General features: G+C 53.4%; 3 protein-coding genes across 3 annotated transcripts; all 3 read right to left on the bottom strand.

Annotated features, from left to right (window-relative positions):
- Positions 1 to 162: 162 nt before the first annotated feature.
- Positions 163 to 1,019, bottom strand: GGS23DRAFT_384667 (uncharacterized protein). The gene is made up of 2 exons (XM_051513468.1): positions 1,008 to 1,019; positions 163 to 846 (listed from the first exon to the last, which is right to left on the bottom strand). The coding sequence occupies exon 2, from the start codon at positions 700 to 702 to the stop codon at positions 241 to 243; it is 462 nt and encodes a 153-aa protein (XP_051375086.1). The 5' UTR covers positions 703 to 846; positions 1,008 to 1,019; the 3' UTR covers positions 163 to 240.
- Positions 1,020 to 6,449: 5,430 nt separating this feature from the next.
- On the bottom strand, positions 6,450 to 11,299 carry GGS23DRAFT_384515 (calcium-translocating P-type ATPase). The gene is made up of 3 exons (XM_051513466.1): positions 10,914 to 11,299; positions 7,496 to 10,813; positions 6,450 to 7,436 (listed from the first exon to the last, which is right to left on the bottom strand). The coding sequence occupies exons 1-3, from the start codon at positions 10,964 to 10,966 to the stop codon at positions 6,581 to 6,583; spliced, it is 4,227 nt and encodes a 1,408-aa protein (XP_051375085.1). The 5' UTR covers positions 10,967 to 11,299; the 3' UTR covers positions 6,450 to 6,580.
- On the bottom strand, positions 11,300 to 12,334 carry GGS23DRAFT_384514 (uncharacterized protein). Its single transcript, XM_051513465.1, has one exon. It carries the CDS (start codon positions 12,204 to 12,206, stop codon positions 11,634 to 11,636), a length of 573 nt encoding a protein of 190 aa, XP_051375084.1. The 5' UTR covers positions 12,207 to 12,334; the 3' UTR covers positions 11,300 to 11,633.
- Positions 12,335 to 13,455: the final 1,121 nt, after the last annotated feature.

The following is a 13,455-nucleotide window of genomic DNA, read 5'->3' as shown; positions in this document are numbered from 1 at the left end:
GTCACTCAGTCAGTCAATAAATCCGTCCCTTCATTCATCAATCCGGCAACCAGTCGAATCAATCGCCAGAGAGCAACTAGGTTGATTGAGCCGTTCTGGAGACGATTGAACAGATGAGCTTGTTGTTGGATTCTGCAGATGGTTAACTCGCCGTGCAAGTGAAGGAAAGAGAAGAGGGTGAGAGAGGGTGTGCGAGAGAGGAGGTTGGGTTGGGTTGAAATCTCCAACTAGGAAATAGTCCTAGATTGAGTCTAGGTGACGGCACGTGTTGTGTGGTGTTGTGTGGTGTTGTGCCGTGTCGTCGCTATTATGCGCTGTGGTATGTGGGTGCGCGCATCGTTGTGTTGTGTTGTTGTGTTCTGTTGTTATGTTGTGCGGGAGAGGAAGGGGGAGAGGAAAAAGAGAGAAGGATGAAGAAGAGAAAAAGATGTGTTTGTATAATATAAGCAGGTATCCCCACGTGTGATGCTTGGTGTTATGTTGGCCGGGTGGGCGAATAGCAGAGCAGGGGGGAGTGAATGTGTGAATTAAGAACGAGAGAGAGAGAAGCAAAAGAGAGCAGGATGTGTGCGGTGGGTTCGTGCGTTGGTGCGTACGTGTGTGTGCGTGTGTGCGAATTGTGAACATCTCTAGAGAGGAGGGATGGAGGAATGGGAACAAGTAGAAGGGAACAACAGCATGTAGGAGATGATGAAGCAACATCTAGCAATTGCTGCACTCTGAATGCTGTCGCCACTCAAACTTCTACTGAGGATGGTGATGATGACAATGACAATGACGACGATAACAACTACAGGGAGAAACACTAAAGGGAACGGCGGAGGCTTACCGAAGAGACAGGGCAGCCTATCAATGGTTTAGTAATTGCGAGTGTTGGCCGAGAGAGAGAGAGAAGAGTGAGAGAAAAAAGAGAAGAGAGACAGAGAGGCGGAGGAATGATTACAGTTGCATAGAAGGAAGCGATGGAGACAGAAATAGAGGCAGGTCGCGGGATGAATTCCACCCACAAGCTGAGTTTAGTTAGGCCAGGCGACGTCGGGGATTTCGTAGGGTTGTTGCGAAGGTTGTTGTTGGGAGCGAAAGTGTTGCGAAAGTGTGGTTGCGAAGGGAAGAGGGAGGGGAGACGAGGAAATGGGATAGAAGAAGAGAAATGAGAGGAGAGATACAAGAATGAAATGATGGTAGTAGTAATAATAATACTGATAATAATAATAATGGCAATGAGAATGATGGGAATAAAAACCCTCTCGACAAGGCAGGGCAAGAATATTTACTTACTAGCAACGGGGGCAGGTACGGCATATACCTATGCTACGGTGACAGTTATGCGTTGTGGGCGGGTATATATATTTGTCGTAGGAGGTAAGTGTGTGCGAGAAGCGTGCCAAAACGGAGAGAAAAGGAGAGGGATGAAAATTGACTGATCATCCATCGGGGTTACGCCCAGGATATTGTCATGGGGAGAAGAAGGGGGAAAAAACGAGAGAGGGAGGGAAATACAGCGAGAGAAATGACCTGCCTGGGCGAGGGAGCCTCTCACACACTGACTCTGAAACTCAAGATGGATAAAAGTCTCGACTAACCAAACATCATCATGGCGATTATTATCATAAGCGAGCTCCTCATAGGCCGCCCGCAACGCAACGCAACAATAATGTGTATATGTATATACCTAGTATGTATATACCTAGTATGTATATACCTAGTATGTATATACCTAGTATGTATATACCTACCTGTATGTGATATGTGTATGCAGGTATATGTGCATGCGTATAGAATCAAAGTAATCAAAGCGCGCTGCCTCAGGCACTGAAACCCAACCTGATCACCACCCGTCGGCGATCGCAGATGGGTAAGGCGAGAACGTACCGCTACCCGCCTCGCTCCCCCCTCCTCCATTGCTACATAGCCCTGCCTTAACGCATCTCGCCTCCTCGTAAAAGCAATGATTACGGCGGTGATTATTCCACTACCACCCCCCACCTCCCACGCAGGCAGCCACGCCCACCTGAGGGAAGAATCTACCTACCTCCCGCGAAAACGAGCGACGAGGAGGGAAGAGAGCAAAGTCGAGAAACTCGTCTAGCCAACTCGGATAACCGTTACCTGCCCGCGTCCTCTACGTCCATATACCTATCGTTGCGTCCCCGGCTTCGGTTTCGAAAAGAGCGTACGGTCATCGTTGGCGCAAGACACGTACGGGCGCGGCGTCGGATAGATACATGCCTCCTCCCCTCTGCTCTCGTCGCGAGGTCCAAGTATCTATCTATCTATCTATCTATCCGCCTCCCCCGTCGGCCCCGGCCTTTTCTCCTTCTCTCGTCTCCTCTACGGTCGCCTTTTGTCTAGGCAGGTATTTCCCGCCCTGCTTTCCTCCTTGCTTATGCCGCTGGAGTCACCCGGCGTTTACGCGGGATTAATTGTCGCTATCTTGCTCCGCGCGAACTCTTGGCCGCGTACCCGAGCCCACCAAAACTAATCTCGTAGCCCGCGTTATCGGCGAGTTCACCTAACGATCCTTCTTAGCTCGCTCACGGCCAGTGTTGGTGCGGTATCCATGTGTCGGGCATCGTCGCGCACGAGGGACAGTTTCCATCGCCCGGTCCTCCCCGAGAGAGACGAGGAGAGAGAGACGGACAGAGAGAGAGAAAGAGAGAACTCGTACTTGAGTTGGTAACCACTCCTTCTCCTTCTCCTACTCGGACCCGTCGAACCCTAGAAAGAGAGTCCCGAAAATCAGGGTTTGCAGCCGGCGTGACTCCAAGCGAGCGAGAAATGATTCAGAAACTGCGTTATCATATCATCTACGAGGCGGCGCCCTGCTCATTGGGCAACTGACCGGGCTCAACAGAGCAGAATCCCCACAACTCCGTATCACCCTCCTCCTGCTCCTCACGAAATGCCTACCCAGTTGCTACCCGTGGTGCCGTTCCGCTCACGCCCGGTTCTTGGTTAGGGTGCAAACCTGGTTTGCTAGTCTTGCTCTTACCGACCTCGACTACGAGACGGCCACGAAATCGACGATAGTTCACCACCACTACTACTACTACCCCCTGCCCCCCCAACTCTCAGCCACCGCTTTACCCAACCTGGATCTTGGTTGTGTCAGAACCCCGCGATGGACCGTCACAGTAGTGAATCAGCAATCAGCGCCAATGTCCCTACCCACTGCCTCCTATAGTAATCCCGCTCCCTCCTGCTACCTGATCCCTTTGAGACATATAATCGCCTTGACTCACCTCCCCCCCCCCCCTTCTCTCTTTCTTTTTCTCTCTGCCCCCTTTGTAGCCCTAAAGCCAACGATAAGGCGAGAACTCGTCGACTTTCGGTTGCTACCTCGGAAAAAGAAGAGGTTTCCACGAATTGCCTAATTGGGAAAGTGCATGAGCGATCAAAGCACAAAACTTGGAGCTTTTTTTTTTTTCACTTCTCTTCCCCTCTCCTCCGAAGCCGAACACAGGAGAATCACAAGAGACAGGTCAACAAACAAGTGACACGTGGTTGAGAATTCAGTCAGTTAAGTGGTTGCGTACATTGCTGCACCCCACATAGAAAACATCCCATGAACACGGCAGGAGTTGACTTGTACAGCTTTCAGAGGCGGCGAGTGTTTCCCCCTCAAGACCGATCGATTCCTTGGTTGCACATCTGGCTTCGCGTCTACTCGGTCGGGATACATCTCGTAGACGTCCTCTTCTGGTCGGCCCGTAGTTGTAGCCGTGTTGGTGGTGGTTAGAGTAGGGAAGGCGAGTTGCCTGTTCGTTTTGCTGCAGCTCGTCCATCACCTGACTCCCCAACGGGTGCAGAGCCATTCGCAGCTGGGTAGGGCACAGCAGGTAACCATCGTCCTGCCCAGGACCTTTAACCCGCGCTGATAGATATCCGAAGAAACTAGGCTGCCGACGCCTAAGTCTCGTCGCATTATCGCTGTCTTGTGGCTGGCTAGCCCATTGTCATCCATCCGCCGATAACTTGGACGGGGCCTGGCGGCTAAGGGGGTCATGGCGCAAAAGGGGGTCCGGTTGGCCGATGTTCCAGCAACTCGCCAGAAACGCCAGCATGCTTGGATTTACCAATATGCGTCGCATAACACCCTAAGGAGGCCTGCTCGACTCTATAATAAGATGCTCTTCCAATTCTCGGTTGCCTCTCCTGCTCTGGGGTTCCCCACCCGGCTTTCCACCCAGCTTCTTCTCTTAGCTGCATATGCATGTTCCGGGGACAGAGCACGCTTGATGCATCTATCCAGGCACCCCAATACCTACCTCTTTTCTCGTCGAGATCCCCAATCCGTCGACAACCCCTATTCTTGATAGGCCCGCATCCCTCCTACCAGCATCTTCTCGGTCCCCTCCCCTCCTCTCTCCACTCGCTCTTCATCACAAGCGTGTGTGTGTGTGTGTGTGTGTGTGTGTGTGTGGTGTGTGTGTGTCGCATCCACCCAACCGATTCTTATACACATATTAGGTGCGCGTTCTGCGCACGCCGCAGGGGTCTCGGAGTGGCAGCATGTCACCATGCGCATGCATCTATGCACGTATGTGCATATAGGTAGGTAGGTATATAGGCTCTGACGCACCGACGAGAAGGGCAAGATGGGAACAAAGAAAGCAGACTGCATCCCGAAGATGACGATGGGGTAACTCCCGGGGTCGATCAGCACGGCACGCATTCATATACCTTACCTACTTACTTGTATATCCGTACGTTGCATTCTCCAATTGCCATACCGACTCGTTCCCTACATACCTATCCACTTGAGCTGCCTCCGAGACATTGGTAATATGTATGTGTATACACCTACATACGTACAATCTATCTTCATCCCGTCCCTCAGAAGCAGAAGCAGAAGAAGAAGAAGGCCCTCTCCTTACTCCCTAGACAGCCTATACAGGGACGCCCATTCCGCCTATTCTCAATCGCGATGCACACATCCCTATACCCGTCCACCCTATTCCTAGCGCCTGTCACATCCCTACTCTCTTTCCCCGTCCGTTTCTGCTCGACCGCCCCCAATCCGTCCCACGCTGGCCTGCCTCCGCGCTCACCTATATCCTCTCGTGTGCAAGTAAGCATACGCGGGTCCGCGCAACGACTCCGACTCCGACTCCTCCGCGCCTGCACTTGTGTATGTGTACTTAACCTGTCAGCCTTCATAGGTGCCTACATACCTAGACCTAGCCCCCACCCTCTCAGCCTTGTCTTGCCTCCGCGATGGACGGCACCTACGTTCTCGCGCGCTGCGGTCTCTGCCCCCCTTCTTTCACTCTCTCCTCGTCCCTCTCTCTCTCTCTCTCTCTCTGGGTCAACAGCAGCAGAATCGAGAGAACTACTACTAGCCGCTCCAGGGCAGCAATGGATGCCTGAGGTAAGGTAACCAGGTATTTATGTGTGCATACGCCCACCACGCCTACGCTCAGATACATACATACACACATATAAGTGTATATATATATATCCACGCCTAACGTAGGTACGAACGTTCCCGCCTTACGCCACGGGCGTCCGCTGGCGTCAATATATTATACAGCTAGTTATACAATAATGCGTTGCCACTCGTACCGTAGGCAGTCCTCCCTCGCCATCACTCTCCGTACTGCCCAAGTCCTTCGATAGGTAGTATCTCTTCTGTCGTCCATTTCTCTCTCCCCGCCCTCCTCCATACACCCACATGCCGATATATACATATATACATACACATACTCCGTGGCGAAACTCCCTCGACATCTGCCTTGGACACAGTATTTATTCGTTCTATCTCTATGCACGGAATACCCTCCTTCATAGTCTCGTATGTACCGTCCTCTAACCTCTTCCCCCCGTCCACACACACTCACACATTCACACTCTCACACGCTCACGCAGTCACACACCTTCTCATCCACAACTTCTTCATTCTATACGTAAACTCCTATGGGGGAGGGGAAAAAAAAGGGGGGGATATTCGCGTTTGTTGCCGTTTTTGTTCTTGGTGTGTGTGCCTAGAACATTTAAAATCCAGACCTGTAAGCTCGAAACCTCTCCTCGATGACAGGCAGGAAAGGGGTACATGAGAAAAAGGTCAAAACGAGAGGCGACGAAACAGAAAAACTCGGGTTAATGCGATCCCGTAAACGCCATCACCACGCCCCGTTACACCCGAAAATATCTCTATGGTTCTTGGTAGCTCTCCCTCCCTCCCTCCCCCTCTATCCGCACCTTCGGCCCCAAACGGTGCGAGCCCGGCTTCGCAAAGCACAGTACTCATCAACGATAAAGGGTATTTAGGTTGCATCTCGCCATATCCATGCTTCGTAGTTGGGCCGTTGGGCACCATGTCCCAGTGGTAAAACCCTGCCGAGAGACGGTCAGCGCGGGAGAAGTAGCTCCCATAGTAGCAAATGTAGTAGTAGTTTCCCGTTGTTCTCGGTCCTGAGAAGACATCGATTAAAGATTATAGTACAAAGGTGCCCCTCGGATACTCTACTGGCTCTACGCGCATGCCCTCGTTGCCTCCGCGTCTCTTCAGGTTTGGTCGCAGTCGAGGTAGTCGAGGCAGGGCTGATCTAGACAAAGAAAAAAACACCTCTTGCACTGCCTAAGAAGCAGGCTTCTGCTTTTGAGGGGGTTGTGGGATATTGAGCCGTGGTACGTGGGGTGGGATAGGCTCCTCCATCTCCATGGGTTCTTCCGTCAAGATAGGTACCGGCTCCAGCTCGCTGTTCTCGCGAGTCTGGAGAGGCGATGGCGCTGGGCGAGGGGGCGGTTGTGAAAAGTCGCGATCGCCAGCCCTCTCGATCGGAGACCAACCGGCTGCCACACTTCCGGCGATAATCCCGGCCATAACCGTAGGGGCCCCTAACGCCGAATTGGACCGGGACCGGACGGACCTGGATCGCCGTCTCGAGTCGGGCGTCGGCGCCGGAGAAGGGTTGCTAAAACTGTCCTCGCGTGTCGGAGTCTGCGGTATCCTCACCGAGTTCGATCGAGAGTGAGATGGGCTCCTCATCTTGGCTACCAGAGTCTCGCGAGGATGCTTCACGGCAAACCTCAAATTGTTCAAGCGGCCACCCTTGAATCTCTTAAGAAGCGCGAGTTCGTTCCTAACATCGGATAGGACCTCCGGGTAGGCGTTGAACCGTTCTTCATCAGATACCGTCAATCCGGGAATACGGCGTTTCTTCTTCAGAGACGCAGGAATGCACTTTCTGATAAACTCATCCGGGATGAGGCGAATTACCATGCCTATAGGGATAGAAATTACGCCGATAACGATTGCGCATGCCCACTGGGGGGCGGTCTGCGGAGGATCGAGAAGGGAGATGCTGAAGGGAGTACCGCCGACAAAAATGATGAGCACCTGAGCGCCGCACATGGCGACATTGATTCCGATGAAGAACCAATTTTGCAGCAAGCCTTCGAATATGTTGAATTGGTTATCCAAACGACGGTTGCTGCCATGCTGTTAGCGACCCAAACTCGACCAAGTCCCGCTAGATGTGCCTGTACTTACTTCCACTGGTTGAAGATTTGCATCCAGACGAATGTGTTGAAAACCAGGGTGTCACGCCGAGTGAACTCGCCCGGCTCAACTATACCGATCGTATTTCCGGCATAGTAGAGCACGAAGGTAACCGCCAGCTGGTAAATTGCTTGCCCGATGATCATCTTCCACATCGTGATCGAGATAATGCTAGACCCCCTAGGTTCCGGTTTCCGATTCAAAACGCTGTCCTGGGGAGGGTCGGTGGCAAGAGCGAGAGCCGCCAGAGTATCCATGATCAAATTAACCCATAGAAGCTGGACGGCAGTCAGAACGGAGCCCTCATCGCTGCTAGACACAGCCGTGACAAATGTCAACACGACGGCAGTGATGTTGACCGTCAGCTGAAACTGCAGGAATCGCTTAACAGCATCATTGACAGCACGACCCCACTTCAAGGCTTTGACGATGCTGGTGAAGTTGTCGTCCATGAGAATAATAGCAGATGCCTCCTTTGCCACCTCCGTACCCGCGATACCCATGGAAAATCCGACGTCGGCCAGCTTGAGGGCGGGCGCGTCGTTCGTACCGTCTCCCGTAACAGCGACCGTCTCGCCCATGTCCTTAAGCCGACGCACGAGAATACGCTTGTCCTCGGGGCTAGAACGGGCGAGCACCTGGAGGCGGGGGATGATTTCGTTCTGATGGTACTTGCTGAGATTACGGAATTCGGGCCCCTCCATGACAAGTCCGTCCGGTTGTAATATACCGCATTCCCTTGCGATAGCTTGGGCCGTGAGCTTGTTGTCGCCGGTAACCATACGCACCACTACCCCGGCTCTTTGGCACTGCTTGACAGCCTCGGGAACTCCGTCGCGCAGGGGATCCTGGATGCCGACCATTCCGATAAATGTCATCTTATTGAATACGTCCTCAAAAACGACCTCGTTACGTTCCCCCTCGACGCGTCTAGCGCCCCGCGGAGGCCACCTATCAAAGTCGCGGTAGGCGATTCCAATAGTGCGTAGTGATCTTGACGCAAAGTTCTCGATAAGGCCTTTGACGGTTTCCGAGCCATCTTTAGTGAGAGGGGTAGTCGAAGTATCCTGAGTAGGGTCCCGGAACATCGTGGTGCATTTCCCGAGCACGATCTCAGACGCCCCCTTCACATACAGACGAGATCCACCGTTCTCGAGCTGAACGATGACACCCATGCATTTCCGGCCAGAATCGAAGGGGATAAGCTGCAGAGTCTTCACATTCGATCGTTCCTCGGCCACCGGGCCCATACCCAGATGGGCCTTAGCCAATTCGAGTAACGCAGTCTCCGTTTTAGATCCGATGAACGTCTTCACGCCGTCAAGCTCGCCCTCGAAAGCAGTCGAGTTGATCGCGATAGACTTTAGCAGGATCTCCCGGACACCCTTGCTGAGAGAGCTGGCAAATTCCTTTTCCGATTGCTCCTCGCCGTCGGACTTCCCGCTTCCAAACCGGTGGGACGTACCGATGGTCGCTGCCACAACCTTCATCTTGTTCTGGGTCAACGTACCCGTCTTGTCGGAGCAGATCGTCGTCGCATTCCCCATAACCTCACAGGCCTTCAGGTGGCGCACCAGGTTGTTGTCCTTGATCATGCGGGTCGTGGCAAAGGCTAGCGCTAACGTAACAGCGAGCGGCAAGCCTTCGGGTACCGCGACGACAATGATAGTGACTACAACTATGAAGATGTCGATAAACTGCTGGCCTTTTTGAGACGGTGTCATCTGCCAGTTGCTGGGAAGTCGGACCAGGAACATGATGAAGAGTACAACGAACAGCAGCAGGCCGGAAGCGCCTCCGAGCTTCGCGATATATTCGGCAATGACGTTCAGCTTCGACTGGAGCGGCGTGATCTCGGGGTCCTCGTTCAGGGACACCATCGTCTTACCGTAGCTCGAGTAGATACCGGTCGACGTGGCCAGGAACGTCCCCACACCTTCCATAACTCGACCTCCTGACTGGATAAACGGGTCGAGCTTTCTCGTATCCTCGCCGTTCTCGATCGCAGCGAAAACCTCATCGCCGGGTCTCTTGCGAATAATGTCCGACTCGCCCGTAGCTTGCGATTCGTCACACTTCACGTCAAAGCCCTGGATGAGAATGCCGTCGACGGGGATTAAATCGCCGGGTTCCAGGTGGACAACGTCTCCGGCTAGGAGGTCAAAGACAGATATCTCGATAGTCTTCCCTGATCGGACCACCTTCACAGCCCGATCCTGCTTCTTCCTGTTAAGTTTCGCAAACTGTCTTTCCTTCTGCCAGTCGTTCAAAGATCCGACCAGTACGACGATGACGATGGCTGCGATGATGGCTACGCCCTCAATCCATTCGACAGATGGCTCTCCTTCTACGTGCTCGCCACCGAACGTTTGGTAGAGACCAACAGCGAGCGACACCACAGCGGCGACAGAAAGTAGGATGAGGACCTTGTCATTGTAAGTAATCCATACCAGTTGCAGGAAACTCTTGCCCTTCTTTTCAGGAAGTCGGTTATCCCCGTAGACTCGTTTCCTGTCGAAGAAAGACTCGTCGGACTCGGAGTGGTGGTGGGTTCCCACTTGAGCAACCGGCTTCTGTGGACTATCCGACCCTTCGCTAACCAGCTTGGCCGGTGATTTGCCAATCGCCTCCTCGAATGAGACTTCACCGGCCAGGCGCTTCTCATCCAGACTCAAACCCGTTTCCCGATTGGTACGAAGGCCCTTTTCCATACCAGTAAGACCACCCAGCTGATAAAACGCGGAGAGATTCTTCGGGTTGAACATCTTCGTAAGCTGCCCAGGGCTGAATGCGAAAGGGTTATTCTCCACGTGGAAGTCGGCATCCTTTCCTTGGTCCGGCTTCAAGGCGCTCTCGTCCTTCATGATCTTTTCGTTGTCGACGGGAGTTTTCGTTGTCCCATTCTTATCGCCGTTCCACGAGCCAGTAACGGTCTCACCCTGAGAGGAACCGATGGAACGCGACCCATCGTCGCTATCGACGGAATTTTGCCTGGAGCGATGGGTATTCGGCACGGAAAGAAAGGCCTGGCCTTTCTCGTTCCCCCGCGAGGCGACCGGACTAGAAACATTGTGGGGACTCGTCGGCCGGCTGTCTCTGACACTATCGAAGGAATTCGCCTGCCGGGCATCTACTCTGGTGCTTGCCGTAGACTGCTGAGACGCGGGAGCGGAGCCGGCTTTCTCAGATATCCAACTCGAAGTCAGCGCGGTTGGGCTTACCGACTCGTCTGGCGGCGACACGGGCGAATGCTGCAGACCGATATTCGCAGGCTCGGTGTCGTTCGTCGTGTCAATGGTTATAGTAGGACTACAAGTAAGAAGTTAGGAACCCCGAAGCATGCCCGAGATGGATGCTCGGCTGCAATTGGCCACGGCCTGTTTTATCGGTTCTGCCGGGGTAGACTTACGCTCTCGCCCTGCGTGGCGCCCCTTCGGGCCCATCCTTGCTAGGATCGGACATGATGCTATGTGCCGACGGTATAGGCAATTTTTGGGAGATTGAGGAATCAGAACATCTATCTCGGGAGAGCAGTCGAGCTCAAAGGCCGTCTTGCGATGGAGGGCCGAGATGTGAGTAAAGGAGCAATATGCAACCACAAAACGTCCATCGACGGAAGGCAAAAACGGCGAGGTTGGCGGGACGAGGAGAGGAATTGTCTTAGGCTCCAGCGAACTAAAAGGGATATATTCGAAGGACGTGTCGCGCAGAAAGCTTCGCAAGCCGAAGTTTCGCGAATTGCCCCCCCGCTCGGGCAGGGGCGCAGTGAAGTCTACGGTACGCTAGGGCCGCGTTCCCAAACTTGGAGCCCGGGCGCGTCGCAATCCGAAGACAAGGCCGCAGCGAAGGCGAGGGGGAAAAAAAAAACCTTATGGGGTCGGGGCCGCGGTATGTAAGCGAAACGTATTGTCCTCGGAATGGCACTCGGGGGTCTCCTTGGTGAGGAATGGCTGACGGCGGTCGACGGGCCCAGACGTAGGTTCGCAGGTGTACGCGTGTCGGAACGATAAGTTAACTCAGGCGTAGAGAAACTACAACGACAGCGCGTAGGCAAGAAGCTACGGTGTTCCGGAGTTGCTTGGAGGATACGTCGAGGACTCAGGGCGGCATAGGAGGTAGAGGCCGTCTATTAGGGTGAATAGGGGGCGTGTACGTCTGAAGTCCGGGCTTTCGAAAGGCGGCACTGTACTGCTCTAGACTCGCAGGGGGAGGGAGAAGAGAAAAGGAGGCTGATCCCACACCACAAGGCAGAGTCGGTATGTATGTATAAGATGGCTGCTGTGCCGGTGCTGGTTACACGTCCTCCGACGTCAGACCCTAGCAATGATTGACACAGTAGGGCAGCGAACGGGGGCCGAGGAGCAGCAGGAGGCGACCCTCGTAGGCGTGACTCTCTCCCGTCTGCGGCAGAGAGGAAGAGGGAGAGATGGAGACGAATCCACCTTCTGAGAGCCTCCGCAGGGGCGGGCGGGTTCCGGAGATGCCAAATCGAAGGGACAAGATGAAATGGGTATCGGCGAAGGGAATACGGGATCGCAGTCAACCCGATACCTCTCTGACGGACTAGAAGGAGTGACGAAGTTGGTTGCCGGCTGGGGGGTGTGGGAAGAGAGCAGAGATGAGGAAGAGGGAAGAGGATCGAAGGGAGGTTGCAGTATACAGCGAGCGATGCACCTGGTAAAAGGGACGTACAGATATGCATGTAGGAGAGACCGTACGGGGGTACCTACCCAAACCCGAATGGCACCAATGGCATATGAGTAGGTAGGAGGTACCTAATAGCCGTCTGTGTACCTACATACCCAGGCATGTACCTGGCTAAGGCACCCACCCCTACTAGCCTTAGGTACCTACCTAAAGCACCTAAAGCACCTAGGTAGGCTAGTAAAGGTTAGGTGCCTGCCTTAGTACCTACGTTCGACGCCTGAATGCCAGGTATCTAGCATCCAGTTACAGGGAGTATCGGTACCTAACACAACCTTAAGTACCTTAGGTACCTAATCATTAGGCTCACATTTAGGCGGTTCACTTACGCACCTATAACGCCTATATGTACTCCCCTACTTTACCTAAGTACCACCTACATGGCTACCCAAAATACGTTCCCAAGGTACCCCCTACCTACACCATCATCTAGGGACATCAGCATTTTGAATTGAATACGATTCAACCTCGAGTCGAACCAGGTGAATACAGACCCATGTAGAGAAGGGAGAAGGGAGAAGAGAGAACGTGTAGAGATAAGAGATACCTGTATATTCAAGGTCTTACATGTAAAAGAGCTTGTCGTCCCCGAGTAGGGTAGTATTTCTCTAAGTACACACGCTCCCTGCTACCGATCCTGTTCACAACCTGGCCCTGGAGAACCCGCGCCGCCTGTCGGTCTCGGTAACTTACGTACACAATCACACTCCAATAATACCACACACCTACTATATACTCATACAAAGGGCATACGAAGGGAGGGGGGAAAACACCATGCAAACGCCACAAGGGGGATTATAGAAAGGGCGCCTCAGCCGATAGTCATATCATCATCATTTTTTTCGAGCCCGCTAGCAACTATTACTAGCCGACGAGGAGCAAGCTTTCTGTGCTCTCTCCGACGGGCATTCGAGCTTCCTCTCCCCACGCCAGTCTTGGTTCTTGTTCCTCCTCACTGACGAGAAAACACGCAACCGTCGGCGGATTGGAGGCGCTCGACAAAGCAACCCCCCGTCTGCCAAGGGGGGCAGTGCAGTGGTAATATCGGGTCAAGCGCCAGCTTTTTCCCACCTCACCTCCACCACTTCCACCACTTTTCCCGCAGGCGTCTCCCCGATCTGCGCGCACCCTACATATGAGTAAGTACTCATAGATGCACTATATATCCAGCGATGGTACCCTCGCTCGGAAGGGAGGGAGGGGCGGAAGAAACGAGGTAAACAAAGAACCTTTTCAGAGAGGAGTTT

The sequence above is a fragment of the Durotheca rogersii genome (assembly GCF_024521655.1).
Source record: "Durotheca rogersii strain YMJ 92031201 chromosome Unknown GGS23scaffold_4, whole genome shotgun sequence".
Taxonomy (NCBI): Eukaryota; Fungi; Ascomycota; class Sordariomycetes; order Xylariales; family Xylariaceae; genus Durotheca; species Durotheca rogersii.
This window is presented reverse-complemented; position numbering and strand designations above follow the sequence as displayed.